Genomic DNA, 17,776 nt, shown 5'->3' with positions numbered 1-17,776 from the left:
TTCCAATAAGGCATTTCTTTAGCCTCTATTAGTTGCTATTTCAAGATTTATTTGGCAAGCAAACTCAATTTCATACTGATCATACTAGTTACTTTTCTTTTACCTCAAACTAAACAGAATGCAATGCTTGAATAAAAAACTGTTATTTGTAAAGCATGTGTGTGCATACGCATGCATACATATGCATGCGAATGCACTGTGGTTTTTGTGGGTGTCCCAGAACTGTCAGGGTGCAAAGAAGCTTGGCCCCTTCTGCACTCTGTCCTGATCTAACAGAGGAAGTCAGTTGAACAGCTGAAGATTGGCTCCAGAGATAATAGTCTTGTTCGGATGGGGAAATCTTTGTTAATATTAAATTGCCCCATATAGAAATTCAGGTCAAAACCCCAAATATTCAGTAGATATTGCTTTCCAAAACTATGATTTGCTTGTACAGCTCTGGCAAAAGTCTGGCATCTCAATTTGGCAAGTGACAGGAATCATTTAAAAAGAGAACCAGGTATCATGAGTAACCATTAGCCTTTTATGGAGAGTGACTTTACAAAGACATTAAATGCATGAAACTGGAGAGCTCTGCTAAAATTATAATGCTTAAATAATGTTAAGATTAACAGTTTAGCAACAGTACAGCATCGACAATATTGTTCTTAGTTTAGGAAAAAAAAAAAGATTACCTTGATTTTTGGGTTTCTAAAATTTTTACTAATCCATTTATTGACCTGAAATAAGAAAAAAAGACATAAATAAGTGGGAACAATTAAACATAACAAATGTAAAAATAAAAACAATGATATTTATATCTGTTGAAACAAGCCAAAATTAACATCTGAGGCTAGAACAAAAGGACATCCATTCAGAAATGTTACCCACAGGAAGTTTATATACATCTCGTTACCTTCAAACCATAATATTCATGTGAAATGTGTTTTCTCATTTCTCAACAAGAAAAAGGGACATATTTGAAGTGTATAGGAGTCACGATTTTCCAAGAGACTAGAAGGGACAAAATCCTCTGATCCTCCCATAAAAGCTCTGATTTTTTCATGTCATGGCATAGGTGAACAGTTTTGCCACCTGTTTTTCATTTTCCCCACTCTGGCTATCCATAGGAGGTATTCAACCCGCTTTAATGATTCTGACATTTATGTAATCCATTTCCAACAATGTACTCACTCCTGGGATATGTCTCTCAAACCCTAGCACTTATAGATTTTTCAAGTTATGATGCAAAGGAACCATTAAATAATATTAAATGTCTGGGTGCACATAACTGGGCTATGTCACATGAAGAAAAAAAAATTAATTGAATTCATGATGCCTGCCCTGCAAGACTTCGCATTTGAAAAAAAATCCATCAAAATTTGAATAGGGCTGAAAAATCTCACACAAAATGAGTACAATAATTTTAGGTGTCCTGTATTTTTTGATCTCAGTTTATACAATCAATGTATTTGTTGAGGGACTACTGTGTGCAGAGCACTCTATCAGGGGCTTGGGAGAGGAACTGTGTCTGATTTGAATGTATCGAACCCAGGACTTAGCACATACTAAGTGCTTAAATACCATTATTATTATTATTATTATAACAGAATTAATAGAGATGATCCCTGCCCTCAAAGAATTTACATTCTAGCAGGCGAGAAAGATGTTTAAATAATTTATGGATAGGCAGATGAAGGAAAAGAAATATGTATATGAGTTGGTGCTTAAGTGGTAGGGTGTGTAAGATGTGCATAAGTCCTACAGGAGGCTGAGATGCAGAAGTGTCAGTTGGGGGAATTTAATGTAGTGGGGAGTGGGGATTAGAAATTAACTGGGGGAGGCCACCTGGAGGAGATGTGATTTCAGAAAGGTTTAGACCTGTAACTGTTGGGATAGCATTTTTATGAGTGATAAGTGTACATTTTGAGTCTGATACCAGTAGCATACTTTGAATGTAAACTCCTACAGTACAAAGACAAAGGCAGATGCATGTTTTGCAAAAGCACAGCACATTTTATGAAATTTATCTATATTAGATTCCATACCTGACAGCTGCTTTTAATGTATTCAGTTCTTCTTCTGAAACCAAGTCTGTTTTGTTGATGATTACAAGGTCAGCCAAAGCAACCTGCCTACAATTGAAAGCAAGCAAAAAACAAAGATGTCTGAAAAAATAAAATGCATCAATATGGGCACCCTATTCAAACTTTCAAATCTTAAATCGCTTTCTCTTCATTCTAACTACTTTTGGAGTCAACCAATCTATCATTTCCCAGACAGTAAGGGTGCAGCATATTACTTAGCGCTTAACAAATGCCATCATTATTATTATTATTATTTACACACTGCCTACATACCTGCTTCCTATGCAAAGGAGATTCATTTGAAGGTTCAATTTTACATCAACAAATACAATGCCTGTACAGACTGTCCCTAGGTTATTATAGCCCCACAACATATCCACACTGGGGATTTGACCTGCACTGCTTACTGACTTACCCTAGCACAAGTGCACGTGTGTACACGCCCACCTACCCCACCCCCAAGCCCATTTATACATCCAGTCGCCACAGGTAATTCAAGTCCCTCTCTGCCTCCACCTTGCCTTTCTTTCTTCCCCTTATCCCCAACACAAGTTTTTCCTTCTTTTAAATTCAATTTTAACCACGTTATCTGCTGTGACTGAGTCCACCCCTCCTCCCCAGCGCCATGCTCTCGATCCCCAAGGGTGGGGAGAGGAAGAGGGGTGGGCCTAGAGTCTAGTGGGGCACTTTGGAGGTTCCTCCAGAGAGAAATGAATCCCCTGGAAAATGCGGGACACAACCTCTCTGAACATCTGACTGCCTGTCTCTGACCTGTATATCCTCCCAGTCCAGACCGAGCCCCTCCTCTGTCTCCAGCCCCTCGGGGTAGGAACGGGGAGAGGAGCAGGTCCAGAGTCTGGGAGGAGCCCCGTGGAGGAGAGGAGAAGTGAATCCCTCGGGAAATGCAGGCTGCGCTGCTCTGAACCCCACCTGCCCACCCCTGATTTGGCTGTGGAGGGAGTTCCACCCTACCTCCTCCCTCCACCCCACCCTCTCTTTGTTAGCAATGCCAACTCCCTCCCCCCGCCCCCCCCCCAAAAAAATAAAAGCCTTAGTACACTTGAGAAAGTCACTTTGATAGGCCCGCTTGTCTGGGGAATTCACCCAACAGGTGAATCTCTGTCCATAAAGTCAGTTTGGCTTTGGGGTATCACCTGTAGCTCTGCTTACCTGCTCCAGCCAAAGCTGCAGTACCAGGAGGCCTGGGAGGAGACCGCCACCTTACTGCCTTCCAAAACTATCCCCCCAGTATGTTGCTCTCCCTGTCAGGGGCTTGGGCAACCTGAGTGTGCTTACAAGGTATCCAGTCCAGTTCTCTGTTTTGGGGACCCGGAAAAAGGAACTGGAATGGTTTTCTAGAATCCTCCTGATGCCCTAATACTGGGAGAATTCCAAGGAATTGCTCTAGTCCCACCACCAGGCCCCCAAGCTGATTTCTTCTGGAGGACACATGCTGCTCAGGGAAGCTTCGCCAAACCCCAAGGCAGCCTGGCATATGAGAAGTATCCCAAGCCTCCCCAGGGTTCAGGAACCCCTGACCTTATATCTATTTCCAACAGGCATTAAAAGGGTGCTGAAAAGGACTCACCTGGGCTGCCCAGGTGGCAGGATCATGGCATGTTCTGGCCAGCCACACTGCCCCAAATGGTACCAGGCACTATCAAGGACATTAGGGAATTGGCTCTCCACAGGGACACTGCACAGAATTCCCACAAATAAGAAAAGTGGGGACGGGATCTTCCCCTCTTCCCCTGCTAGTAAATCAACAGAGGGAAGCTTCTAGGAGTTGTCACATTCCATTCTTCCAATTATGCACCTGGAAGAATAGGGTTCCGATTCTTTAAAGGTAGACGAGTACTTCTGTTCTTTATTGTTTAAGTACGCTTTGGCTTGCCATATTACAATTTTCATACTACACAGCAATATTCACAGGTTTAGTCTAATTTACTAGGAAAAGGAAGGAAAAGAAACCACCACAGTAAGACCTTTGGGGGGACCAGCTACAGCAGTAGAGGATAGGCTTAGAGAGAGCTGGCATACAAGAATTTAGGCACAAAGCTGCAGGGTACCAGAGAAAGATTCAGCACTGGCCCTGCTGTTCCTTCTCCCTGAGGCTTCCCTGACTCCATCCCTCCCTGATCCTTCCACTGCTGGATGGAAATTGGCCCCCAAATTCCGGTCACTTGTATAGAAGTTTCTGTCATCCAGACACCCTTGGAATGCTAATGTACGATACACATTTTATTACCCTATTTATTCTGTTAATGAGGTGTACATCCCCTTTATTCTATTTATCGTGATTATGTTGTCTTGTTTTTGTCCGTCTGTCTCCCCCGATTAGACTGTAAACCCGTCACTGGGGAGGGATTGTCTCTATCTGTTGCCGAATTGTACATTCCAAGCGCTTAGTACAGTGCTCTGCACATAGTAAGGGCTCAATAAATACTATTGAATGAATGAACATACTACATGGTCTTTCTAAGTACCTGGCTGCTTCATTGACAAGTCCATCAGCTTTTTCTTCTGTTAAATACTAAACAAAAAAAAAAGAGGTTTAAAGTTATCCAAAAGAAAAGCCACGTCGACTGGTAACCCCAAACATTTTAGATCTCCTCTTCCTCCAAAGAAATATTCTAATACTTGTGGTATTCATTAAGTGCTTACTATGTACCAAGCACTCTACTAAGCGCTGGGGTAGATGCAAGATCATCAGTTCAGAGAGAGTCCCTGTTCCACATGGGCCTCACAGTTTTAGTAGGAGGGGAAACAGGTATTGAATCCCCATTTAACGGATGAGGAAACTGAGGCACAGACAAGCTAAATGCCTTGCCTTAGGTCACACTGCAGGCAAGTGGCAGAGCCAGGAACAGAACCCCAGATTTTTGACTCCCAGGCTCACAATCTTTCTATTAGCCAACCTGCTCCTCCAAAGACTACACTACTCCACTGAGCAAGAAACCTGTTGTCACCAATTGCCTAGGTCACAGTAATCATCAGTTAAGCAGTACTTTTTTTTCCCACCTTCCCCCTGCTCTCTGGTCCTACTTGCTTTGCCTTCTCACCCTGCCCACATCCCACTCTGTTTCAGGTTTGGGGGGCCATGGTCTTCCCCATAACACAAATGCCCTCCCCTACCTCCCCACCCCTGACAATGGCCAACTGTGACATAGAGAATTGGCTGCAACAGGAGGTTTCTCAGCCTACCTACAGCCCCACAGCACTTATGTACATAACCATAATTCATTTATTCATTTTAATGCCTGCCTCTCCCTCTGGACTGTAAGCTTCTTGTGTAAGATTCTTGGAACGGGTCTACCAGTTCTGTTGCACTACACTCTCCCGAGCGCTTAGTACAGTGCTCTGAACATAGTAAGCGCTCAAAAAATATCACTGATTGACTGATTGCCAATGCTGCAACACACAATGGTCTTGCTAGAATGACACACCTCCATTCTGAGGCCACAGGCAAATCACTGGCTTTAGTCTGCTTCCTAAATGAATAGGATAATGTCCTCCTCACCTAACACACAATCACAAGGAAATACTGCAATTGCAAAAAATAATTTATAAATGGCTGAAATTTAATCCAACATTAGTCATCATTACTGCATAAATGTTAATCAGTATACAACAAATTCTTGTTACAACACAACATGCTTGCCAACCCCTAGAACTTATAAACTCTTCTTATAAATGTACAACTGTACAGAAGCAGCGTGGCACAGTGGAAAGAACCCGGGCTTGGGATTCAGAGGTCGTGGGTTCTAATCCTGGCTCCGCCACTGATCAGCTGTGACTTTGGGTAAGTCACTTGACTTCTCTGTGCCTCAGTTCCTTCATCTGTCAAATGGGGATAAAGACTGTGAGGTCCATGTGGGACAACCTGATGACCTTGTATCTTCCCCAGTGTTTAGAACAGTGTTCAGCACATAGTAAGTGCTTAACAAATGCCAAAATTATTATTATTATTAAATGATTTACTCTGATATTTCATCCTGGCATAATTGCTTTACTCTGGGCCTTGTTCTTTCTACGGCCCCCATTATTTATAAATAATTTTGTATTTCTGAGATCTTGGGCTTCCTTCTGTTTTATTTTTCCAAAGTGCACTGCATTCAAACACCATCTTTTCTACAAATTAAAGATCTACATTTTATTTTTATAGAATGTGATGATTTTGGAATTACTTGAAATTCAAGGTTGATTGATACCTGTGGAAATTTTGTCTTATATAACACAAGACAGTGAATTATAATAGTTTGGCTGTAATGATAATTGTGTCATTTATCATGCATTTACTGGAGTAGATATAAGTTTACGAGATTGGACACAGCCCCCACATCACACAGGAGTAATATTGTATTTGACTTCCATTTTACTTTTGAGGAAACTGAGACTCAAAGAGGTTGCTCAGGGTCACGCAGCAGGCCAGTAATGGAGCTGGGACCAGAACCTGAGTGTCCTGACTCAAGGTCTCATGCTCTTTCCACTAGGATACACTTCCACAACTTGAGAAAAGCGAGCCATTTTCCAATTTATTTTTTTTTAATTTGACAGTGACTACTATATTTTTCTCTTAAAAGTTTTAGGGCAAATTAATTAATTATGGTATTTGTTAAGCGCTTACTATGTGCCAAACCCTGTTCTAAGTATTGGGTTAGATACAAGGTAATCAGGTTGTCCCACGTGGGGCTCACAGTCTTCATCCCCATTTACAGATGAGGTAACTGAGGCACAGAGAAGTTAAGTGACTTGCCACACAGCTGTTGATTATTTCAAATCATTGACATGAGAGAAAGCCCCTTAGGGTTGTCCTGAAGAAGGAATGCCACCTTCACACACAGGCTAGGATTTTGCCTCTGGTGAAAAACATTTGCAGCTCAGCTAAGCTTCAGTTCCTAGCTCACCTATCACTTCCCTTTAACAAAAGAGACTAGAGCAGAGGGAAAACAATTTGTCCAGAGATTGTGACAGTGCGAGGACTGTGATCACAATCCTTCCCTCTATCCTATCAGACAAGACATTGAGCCTTCTCTAAGGAGCCATACCAGTTTAAAACCGATCTTATTAAGAACACAGTTGACTAAAGTAGAAATAAATTTGGTGTCAAGCGTGTCAGTTTAAAAAAAAAAGCAGACACTGTTCTTTTAAATGGGTTGGTTTATGTCCAATACAACTTGAGCTTTAAAAAACTGTCATTGCATAATGTCAGTCTATTTATTTTCCTGGCTTTTTCCAATCCAAACTGTTTTCTGACTGAATTGTTTAAACAGCTTGTGCAATAACAGGAGAACTGGAAAGAAACCTTTCCCTTGACCTTTCCTCTGTAACTCTCCACTCATTGATTCTATTGCATTAAGTGCTGTCAGATTTGTAGATCTGAAAGGAACAATGTCAGTGGCTGGAGTGTCAGCTCCTGAGAGCAGAGAGCTGTCATTTTAAGTTGTCCCATCATTTGCCCATGATTAAAAAATGAATATTTCAGATCACTGGGTGACAATCCTATTAGAGTGATAGCCCATGATATCAATTACCACTTCAGTTTCAATTTGGCTGGCTGGCCACAGGGTACCACTTCTCAGCCGTATTTCTGATCGGCTGGGTCCGTGAAGCATGACACCCTTAAATTGCTGCCTATTATCCAAGTGTCTTTCCTTGTATTGCCTCAGAATTCTTTGAATCACAAGCAGTTTCTGAGGTCAAGCTTTGCAGCCTGAGGAATCGGACACGTTAGCAAATTCTGTATACAGAGCAAAAGTTATTTATCCAGCATCCTTCTGAAAAAAAAAGCTACGTTTCTATTATCTTGACAGTGTCTGTTTTATGCAGGTATATTGATTTAATAATTTAAGAGGTTTTCTCAGGACAGCATAAGTGCTAAACGTTTACTGTAGTTGATGGGTGTATTATTCAAAAGTTACTATGGTTGCTTTCTGCTTTCCTCAAGGCATAGATATGTAAATTTAAACAATTATAAAATATACATGCAAGACTAACTAGATAGTCTATTATATAAAATACCAGTCTGAGCCAATAGTCATGGAATATTATTCAGTAGGGGGAAAAAAAGTCTGACTCCCAAATAAAATGAACCACCACAAATTCTTTACAAAATAAGCATATTTTGGCTCTTATACAATGGTCCCTTAGAAAAAATTCATAGTCCATTGAGTTATTGTATCCTAGGAACATTTTCATGTTACCAAACAGTTCACATTATAAGAAATGAATTTCTAAAAGTAGATACACAAGGATTTAGAGGTTTTACTGTAAAGTGATTCTGGGGATAAAATCAGTTCAATTCTAGACTTTGAAATTTTATTTTAATACTCTTAACTGACTTCCCACTCCTGTGTCTTTTCTAGTGATTTCAAAAAACAGTGATCCTTTAAAAAGTTCAATACCTAGAAAATTAAGTTCCCACATAGATTCCACTTAATTTCCTCTTTCCTAAATTTTCCTACTCCCGGAACAACATCCGATGCTCCCTTCAGGCAGAAAATTCTGCACTGTTAATTCTCAAATCAAATCTTTAACAGAAGAAGTACAATACCTAGAAATATAAATTCCCACATGGAGTCCAATTAATTTCCTCTTTCCTAAATTTCCCTACTCCTAGATCAACATCCGAGGCCTCCTCCAGGCAGGAAAATTCTGCATTGTTAATTCTCAAATCAAATCTTTTATAGACCATCACAAACCAATACAGCACTTTAGAATTTTACCATTACCCTAAATTTGATTTATACAGGAACAAAATTTACAGGATAGGACCAAAGGTGCAGAAGATCATTCAATCGGTTGGATTCAATCAATCAGTGATATTTATTGTGCACTTACTGGGTACAGGGCACTGTACTATGTGCTTACCTTAAGTCCATATTTTGAATCCACCAGAGATATGATACCTGCAAAAGAATGAAAATGCACATTAAAGGATCACTTCTACTTAAAATATTCCAGATGAACTACTTTGACTGATATTATTTGAGAGTGCAAATAAAAGCTACTCCCTACTTCCCTTCAGTTTTGTGAAAATGCCTTCAGTAGATATGGTTTTTTTTGTCTCTTTCGCTAAGCTTAGTCCTTTTGCGCAGCTATAGCAAAACACTTTCAGAAGAAATGAACCTTGATTTACAAAACATTAAAACACATTTAAACATACTGAAACATTAAAACACAATACAATTTTACCGCCTCCTGCCAAAAGACAACTGAGGCCAAACCTTTGTGGCCACAATAATTCCTTTATTGGGCAAATCTGAAACCCCAGGTTTCTTCTTAATAATAATAATATTAATAATAATGAGTATTTAAGCACTTACTAAGAGCCAACAACTGTGCTAAGCATTGGGGGTATAGACAATATAAGCAAATCGGACACAATCCCTGGGAGGGAGAACAGGTATCGCTTAATCTCTATTTAATCTCCATTTTACAGATGAGGAAACCGAGGCACAGAGAAGTTAAGCCACTTGTCCAAGGTTGCACAGCAGGCAAGTGGTGAAGCTAGGATTAGTGTTCTTTCCACTAGGTAATGCTGCTTTTTCCTAGGAAAAAACATTTCCAAAAACTACATATCAAGACAAATAAAATTCTCTAAGATATTTAAGAATGGGGAGCAGGCGGAACACAGGAAATAGGCAACTCTCCCGTTCAGTAGGCAAGGAAGGGATCACTCATTGAGTCCTTCCCTCAAGTGCTGCTCTCTACTTCCCCTGTGATGTGGAGGAAAGGGGACCAACTCCATTCATTGGGATTTATTGAATGCATGCTGTATGCAGAGCATTGTACTAGGTGCTTGGGAGAGTACACAATCATAAAAGACACAATCCCTATCCTTGAGGAGCTTACAGTCGAATGGGGGAAGACAGGTAGGCATAAAATGTATGCACACAGTGGTAACAGAGGAAAAATACACACACAATCAAGGGTATTTCTTGAACATTTACTGTGTGCAGAACACTGAACTAATGGCCTAATATCTATTATATAATAGATAATATCTAATAACATTAAGTGCTAAGGCCAGCTATTAGGATGACTTGATCAGCAGCGGTGGAAATTAATTGGCAAATGCCTCCTCAAGGAGGTGGGATTCTGGCATATTTGAATGGGGAGGGAGTTGCAGGTAGGCAGGGGTCAGGACACAAGCAATAGATCAGAAATGGGAGAAAAAGAGCAAGGCATAGAGTAAGATGGATCATTTGGAGGGGGTGAAGAGTGCATGTTGGGGTACAGTAGGGGTACAAAGTGGTCATGTAGGGAAACAGCTGGTAGAGAGTCTTGAAGCCAACGGTCAGGAGCTTCTTTTTTGGTGTGAAGGAAAATGGGTAGCCATTGGAGATTTAAGGAGGGAAGTGATCCATTCTGAACCACCAATGGAGACCCATCTGTTTTTCCGGCCTTTTCTTGAAGGAAGTGTATCCTCCATGGTATTTCTAGCACCTCTTACTCAAGAGTATTGGGGCTACAGGTGCAATGGCAGATATGAGTGGGTTTGAGGAAAGAGTCCCACTCCGCCCCAGTCACCCAATAGGGCCACTGCTGAATGGAACGGTGGCTCGGATGAACGCCACCTCTCCCAGTGACTGTGCTGTGGAGGAGAGGGTATGGAAGGGCGTACTTGCTTCTTATGTAAACCCTCCCCGGCCCTGGGCAAGAACACCCCAGCTGCAGTAATAACACTACTATTACTACTAATAAATAATAAATGAATAGATAATAGGCGATATTTGTTACACGCCTACTATGTGCCAGGCACTGTACTAAGCACTGGGGTAGATACAGGTAATTGGGTTGAATACAGTCCCGGTCCCACAGTGGGCTCACAGTCTTAATCCCCTTTTTCCAGATGAGGAAACTGAGGCCCAGAGAATTTACATGATTTGCCCTAGCTTACACAGCAGACAAGTGGCAGAGAGGGAATTAGAACCCAGGTCCTTCTGACTCCCAGGCTTGTGCTCTATCCACTAGACCAAGCAGCTTCCACTAGGCCACGATGGGGCGACCAGAGTGGCCAGAGTTTGTAGTCTTACGTGTCCGCCAGCTGCAGCGGTGCTGCTTCTTTCTGGGTTCCGAGAGACCCAAGAATTCCAGTGAGTCAAGTAAGAAGAGTGGCAATGGAATAAGGAGCCAATCTGGCCGCCACCACCACTCTACACGTCTCCAGTGTCCAGCTGTGGTAATTCAGATGGTCGCGACAGTGGCAAGAGCTGTTGTTTCTATTCTTACCTGCGGCTGGGGCTTCCCTGAGAGCTGAGGATTTGGGCTCTGGAGGGTATCTGTTCCCTGGTATCTGTCCCGTTCGCCTGCATCCCTAACCCTTGGTAAAGCAGGGGTAATTCTGCTAGGGAACCATTCTTCAAATTCTGCCTTGTATACTGAATTCATTTCTAAAAGAAGTATCTGTCTAGCTATGGAATTTTGGTAACTAATGCCACCAGCAGTATACAGATGAAATAAAAATGGAGGGTTCTAGATTACTGCCTTTTTCTATTGGGATTGATAAAGAGCGAGCAAGTAGACTCTTTCCACCTTAGTGGATGACATTTTCCTTAGGAAAAAAAATCAGAGGACTTAACTGCCAACTATACTTTGGGTCCTTACCATCAAGATAGATGTCACTCCCTAATTCAGCATTAACCCAAAACATGGAAGCCACGGCACCTGAAATTCATGAAGACATTTTGTTATAATAGAGGAGACAATCCAAAATATTTTCAACCTTGTACCGCGCCTGACTGAATCTAGGGCATTTACCAGCCAGGTGTGATCTCTATGGCACTAGAGCCCACACAGGAATAAGGGGGATTGAGGGAGGGGAAGGTTAAGCATAGTTGTTCCCTGAAGAGCTCTTTTATTTCTTCTCCCCTTGGTGGACAATTTTTGCCCACATTAGATGACTGTTGGCTCAAGAAGGGTAAAGTCAACAGAAGGCACTCCAAATATCCCATTTTTCTCCTATATGGAGAATTATCATGGTCTTTCTTTTGTATGCCCTGTTTTAACAGTTAATACTATTTGCTTACACTTAGCTACACAAAGATCCCTCTGACCTGAGCTCCACAAGTCCTGTGGCAAAGGGATATTTTCTTTCTTACTTTGCTCTTAGCCTCCACTTGACCCTTAAGGGGAGGAGACAAACATTTTGGCCTCTCCTGAATCGCCTAGTTTCCAAAGATTCTTTTCTGCTTTTCCTCCACTATCACATTCTCCAAAGCTTCAAAGTTCATGAATACCTAATTAGATACCAGGCAAGATTTTGAAATAGGTGTTGAATTTATTTTAAGCCATCTGGCAAGACAGTGTGGCAGGAGAGTTGAAAGAGAACAGGGCAAAAAAAAGGAAAATCAAAGATAAAATTCTCACAACCAATCAGATGTTGTAGGACTGGGCACAATGAGATCCCAATTTAGAACATAGGAACTGGGGAGCAGTAGATTCAGTCTGCCAATTAAATGAATACGATGATGTCAATCAAGGTTTCCCAGACAGGGCTGGAGGGAGAATTAGTAGGAGGTGTCTCCCAAAACATTATCCTTTCTTTTTTTTTCTTTTTAATTAAATGGCATTTTAAGCACTTACTCTGTGCCAGGCACTGAACTAAATGCTGCAGTAGATACAAGCTAATCAGGTTGGACACAGTCCCACATCACATATGGGGCTCATGGTCTTAATCCCCATTTTACAGATGAGGTAATTGAGGCATAAAGTTAAGTGACTTGTCCAAGGTCACACAGCAGGCAAGTGGCGAAGCTGGGATTAGAAGCCAGGTCCTCTGACTCCTGGGCCTGTTCTCCTTCCACTAGGCCACGATGTTTCTCACTTCACACTTAGTCTTATAACGGCACTGCAGGATAGGTTTGCCCTGGGCGGCTTTAAGGCAAAACTGGGAATCCAGGAATGAAGAGATTCAGCCGATGGCAAAAACGGAAAAGACAGTCAATTATCTATGGGATTACAAAACCAGAGTGAAACAAAATACACCTACAGGTCATCCAAAAATTTTACACAGTACCTTGGGATAAAAGATGCATCTGAAATAATAAGACATGGGCAAGGTGCATAAAATGTGTAGTCAACACTGGCTTATTTACATTACCATTTCTGTGGATCGTTTGCGGCAGAATTTTTAAGTTCCAGCAAGTTGCAAGCCTACCCTTCCTCTGACCTCCTACATCCACAACAAAGACTCTCTCTGGCTTCCATTAGCCAAGCTCTGGCTCCTCCAATGACTTAGGTCCTGGTGCCACCTCCTGCTCTGCAATATCTGTTGCTTTTTACGATCCATGACACTTTCCCTCTCCATTCATGTAGACAATCGAGCATTGTCAGTATTTATTTTTATTGTGTCTATCCTGAGATGGGTAGTCATATGCTTCAGAAATAATGTATTTTACTTCTGAGAAGAGAGCAACTAGAAAGTGTTCCTTTTATAACCTGGCAAGAAATGGTCTTGAAATCACCTGCCAAGGAAAAACAATCCTTGCTATTTTTGAGAAGGAAAAAACCTTTACCACAAAAAGGCTCCTCCACATCATCATACTATTAACAGTCCTTCATAATATTAGTTGTGGCACTAAGGAGGGACTTAGGAATACTCATTATAAATACATATATATATGTATGTGCATATATATTTATAGATATATTTCTGAATAAGAAATAACAGCGTGTTTTGACAGGAAACCATTTAATGGGAGCCAATGCCACAACACAAAGGAGAGGAAAAACTGATAGCAAGGAGAGTATTTTATTTTTCAAAGCATCACAGCTCCAGTTAGTGACAGGGCTGTCTAAAAGAATGAAGCACGGGGGAGAAAACAATGATAACTGAACTCATTCCAATGTCTAAAGCCGTCCACCTGAACTGACGAGACGTGGTCCCCCAAGCATCACTCTGTGTCAACACCGAAATACCTGTCAGCTGTTTACAGTGATTACTCATGCAAGATATAGCAAGGGCCACAAGATCTAATGGTTTCCTGATATCTATTGATTTTTTCCCAAAAAGCTTAATAGTTTTCCAATTTGACTGAAATAGGATTTGTGAGTAACAGGGGCTGAATCAATGTCCTTTCTTTTAAAGAAAATTACTTTCCCATGACAATTATTTAGCTTTGAACGGGAGAGTGTCAGTCTCCTAAACGGGAAACAACTGAATTGCCAATAGGAATTTCCCTCACTTTCTTGGACAAAAACATGTTTTTAATTAATGGGAAGTAAAGTTGCGTGTCATTGCTTTTAATAAAGTTTCACAACCTAATGTATTAATTCTTCTGAGGTAAACATGACACACAAAAACCACATTGCGAAACATTTTAAACAATGACCCTGTTATAAGGAAAACAAATAACGGAATACCGTTAGAATATAATATATAACTGTGATCCCCACAGTTATAGGTCATTAACCTATTTGTTGCAGAATAGACACTTCTTAAAGTTCAATAAATTAGAGCACTGCATCCACCAGTCAAAGAAAAATAAATGAGAGCTCAGTGCTGCTCCTGCTCCAAGCCCTTCCACAAAGCCAAACTGAAGCCCTGAAAGCCATCTAAGACCCCGTTCCACTGCATTCCTACCTGGAGTAAACTGAAAATCATTTTCAAGCCCCGAACGGGTGAAGTCATGATTAAAAACAGTGCCGTGTCTTACCGGGATCTGCTAATCCAGTAGTTTCTAACAGTATGTAGTCAAATTTTCCCTTCTTCTGCATCAAATTTTCAATAGCTTTCAGGCCATTGTCTCTATTTCAAAAAGAAAAGTGAAAGAACTGGAACAGGAGCTAGGGATACATTTATAGCATTTGCAAACCAAAAATAATCCTCAAGTCTGTAAACAATTTGAACTCATCCTCAAATTTTCATCACCTTCTTAATAGAGTTACTGGTTGGATGAGCCACTGGTCATACCTAGTATGTTCTGACTTCAACAATGGCACCAAAAAATGGTGGGAATAACACTGTGATGGTTGCCTGTCTTTACCAACCAACCAAACATTAAAGAATGTCCTAACGTGCCCAGCTTTCTTTTGTAACAACTTACTATGAACCTTTCATTCATTAATTCAACTAACCCTCTCATGCTACAACTTTCCATGGTAATGAATTCCTTATACTTACCATTCATTCACTGTGTGAAAAAGGTTTTCCTGCTTTTCTTTAAAAAAAAAAAAACACCAAAAAACCAGAAACTTACCCACTGAAGCTTAAAGATATTATCTCTTCACTCTGGTTGTGGTGAGATTTTGATGAACAACAACTTGGTGTTCACCTTGTCCACACCCATCAAGATTTTGTAAACTTTAATCATTCATGCCTCTTTTCACCTTTCATCATTCCAGACTATACTCATATGGAAACTGCTCCCCGCCCTGATCATTGTGGTTGAACAGAAGTACTCAGTTGGCTTGCATTTTATTTATTTTCAGCTCCTCTACATCCCTAAGACATGGCAGCCAACACTGTATGCAGTATTTCGGATAGAGAAGCCTCACGATTTTACAAAAATGGCAGACATATGCTTTTTGTTGAGTTTTCTATACCATTCTTTTAGGTTTGTCACTGCACAATGGACCGATAATTTGAGAAGAGCTGGCAATGACTTCAAGTTTCTTTTTTTTTCTTGAGTTGTGACTGATAGCTCACCATTGTAATAGCATGGCATATTTTTCTCTAGGTACATTGCTCTGCATTGCTCACATTGAAGCTCACCTACCACTTTCCTCTCAGCTTGGAGAGCTTCCTGAAGTTTATCCCCAATAGGAAGCCATTTTACCATCCTGAGCATCTTGAACATTTCACTGCACACTCCTTCTTCCAGATCATTTCTGAACATGTTAGATAAAACCGGTGCTAGCAGCTAAGCCTGGGGCCTCCACTGCTTATATTTCTCTATCCTCCAAAGTGGCTATTCATCTCCACCCTATGTTTCCTATCTGGTTTTAATTTAAACAAAGAGGTCTCAGCTTTTATATTCCACTTCTCTTTCCTTGTTACATAAAAATCTCAGAAGTTAAAAAATGGATACTTTATGAGAGGTATGATGGGCCTAAAATTGCCTGTAATTTATGAGCCTTTCCTATGAATCGACGTCGTATCGTGGCAGGAGTGTCTGCGCACACGGATGAAGCTTAGGGCTATACCACATAGGGCTACCCTTAATAAAAAGGCCTAAGCCGAAGCGTCAAAGTCGATTCACCTGTGCTGGGCAGCAGCAGCATAGGAAAGAGTCAAAGGCAGATGATCAAGTGATCAAAACGTTGATCAAAGACAGTAGCAGAGACAAATTTTTACTGCGCGGAAGAAGGCAAGGGTAAACCATTTCCGTATCTTTACCAAGAGAACTCAGGGGATACACGTACCAGAACAACTTTAGGAAAGAAGATGGGTCGTTCTGAAAAGGGCATGTCCACGGAGTTGCTATGGGTAGGAAACAACTAGATGGCATTTGAAGAGAATTTATGAGTACGTTTGGATTTTTTAATGGTATTTGCTAAGTGTTTACTCTGTGCCAAGCACTGTACTAAGTGCTAGGGTAGACACAAGCTGATTAGGTTGGACACAGTCCATGTCCCACATCGGTTCACAATCAATCCCCATTTTACAGATGAGGTAACTGAGGCACAGAGAAGTAAAGTGACTTGTCCAAGGTCACGCAGCAGACGTATCAGAGCCAAAATTAGAACCCAGGTCCTTCTGACTCCCAGGCCCATCCTCTATCCACTAGGCCATGTTCATTCCCTTCTTCAACCCTCGCTGTCTCCATTCCAATAATTCTGCCTCCTGTTTTCAAAATTTTAAGTTGAAAACTTTGAAGAAAACAAAGTATTTGGAACTATTATTGTACACCCCCCCGCCCAAGTAGATGAACATCAATATTTGATTACATTTATAAAGAGAGTAAAAGTAATAAACCCACACCCAAGTACCGGGGCATCAGACATAAAACAAAAAACAGCTAGAAATACACTGCCCCTTTTGATGCCACTAATTTTCATCACTACAATAGGCAAAAAGAATGAAGTTTATTTACACTTTTAAAGTGTCAGTTAAGTTGAAACTGAAAAGTAACCGGCTGTACCAAAAGCATATAAATGTTTGGTTGAAACAAACACAGAAGCATTCCTCACTTTACTGAGCAGCAGAGGCAGCCATTTCTGAGTTCCAACCATTCTTCATAGAGTTCTCCGTCTTGACTAATAGCTAAGGATTTCTCCAATGCACTCCCTGGAAAAAATTAGCAAGGAAAAGAGAAGCATCCTTTAAACTGCTTAGAGTCAATATCCTCCTTGCTGGTCTCCTTACTTCCAGCCTCTGCCCTCACCTCCAATCTATATCGCACGTTGTTACATAGATCACCTTATCAATCCATCAATCAAAGGTATTTATTGAGCACAGTCTCTCCCCACTGTAGTCCATATTTCCCTCGGCTACCTAGATCATTTTTCAAAAAAAAGTTCAGTCCCAGTTTCCCCACTCAAGAATCTCCAGTGGTTACCCATCCACCTCCACATCAAACAGAAACTCCTTATCAGCTTCCAAGCACTCAATCAGCTTTCCCCCCTCCTATCTCACCTTGCTGATTTCTTACAAACCCAGGTCACATGCTTTGCTCCTCCAACGCCAATTTACTCACCATACCCCAATCTTGTCTACCTTGCTGTCAAACCCCTAGTTCTCATCCTCCCTCCCTCTTCATATCCGA

General features: G+C 41.1%; 1 protein-coding gene across 1 annotated transcript in view; it reads right to left on the bottom strand.

Moving 5' to 3' along the window:
- LOC100086591 (COBW domain-containing protein 2-like) overlaps positions 1–17,776 on the bottom strand; it is a 39,436-nt gene that overhangs the window by 12,065 nt on the left and 9,595 nt on the right. Inside the window, 7 exon segments of the mRNA XM_001516637.6 lie at positions 675–719; positions 2,028–2,114; positions 4,553–4,599; positions 8,937–8,974; positions 11,676–11,735; positions 14,726–14,817; positions 17,202–17,298. Of these exon segments, the coding sequence (XP_001516687.4) occupies positions 675–719; positions 2,028–2,114; positions 4,553–4,599; positions 8,937–8,974; positions 11,676–11,735; positions 14,726–14,817; positions 17,202–17,298 (466 nt within the window).

This window comes from Ornithorhynchus anatinus, chromosome X5, assembly GCF_004115215.2.
Source record: "Ornithorhynchus anatinus isolate Pmale09 chromosome X5, mOrnAna1.pri.v4, whole genome shotgun sequence".
Taxonomy (NCBI): Eukaryota; Metazoa; Chordata; class Mammalia; order Monotremata; family Ornithorhynchidae; genus Ornithorhynchus; species Ornithorhynchus anatinus.
Note: the sequence above shows the minus strand (reverse complement) of the source record. Positions and strands in the feature narration are given on the sequence as shown.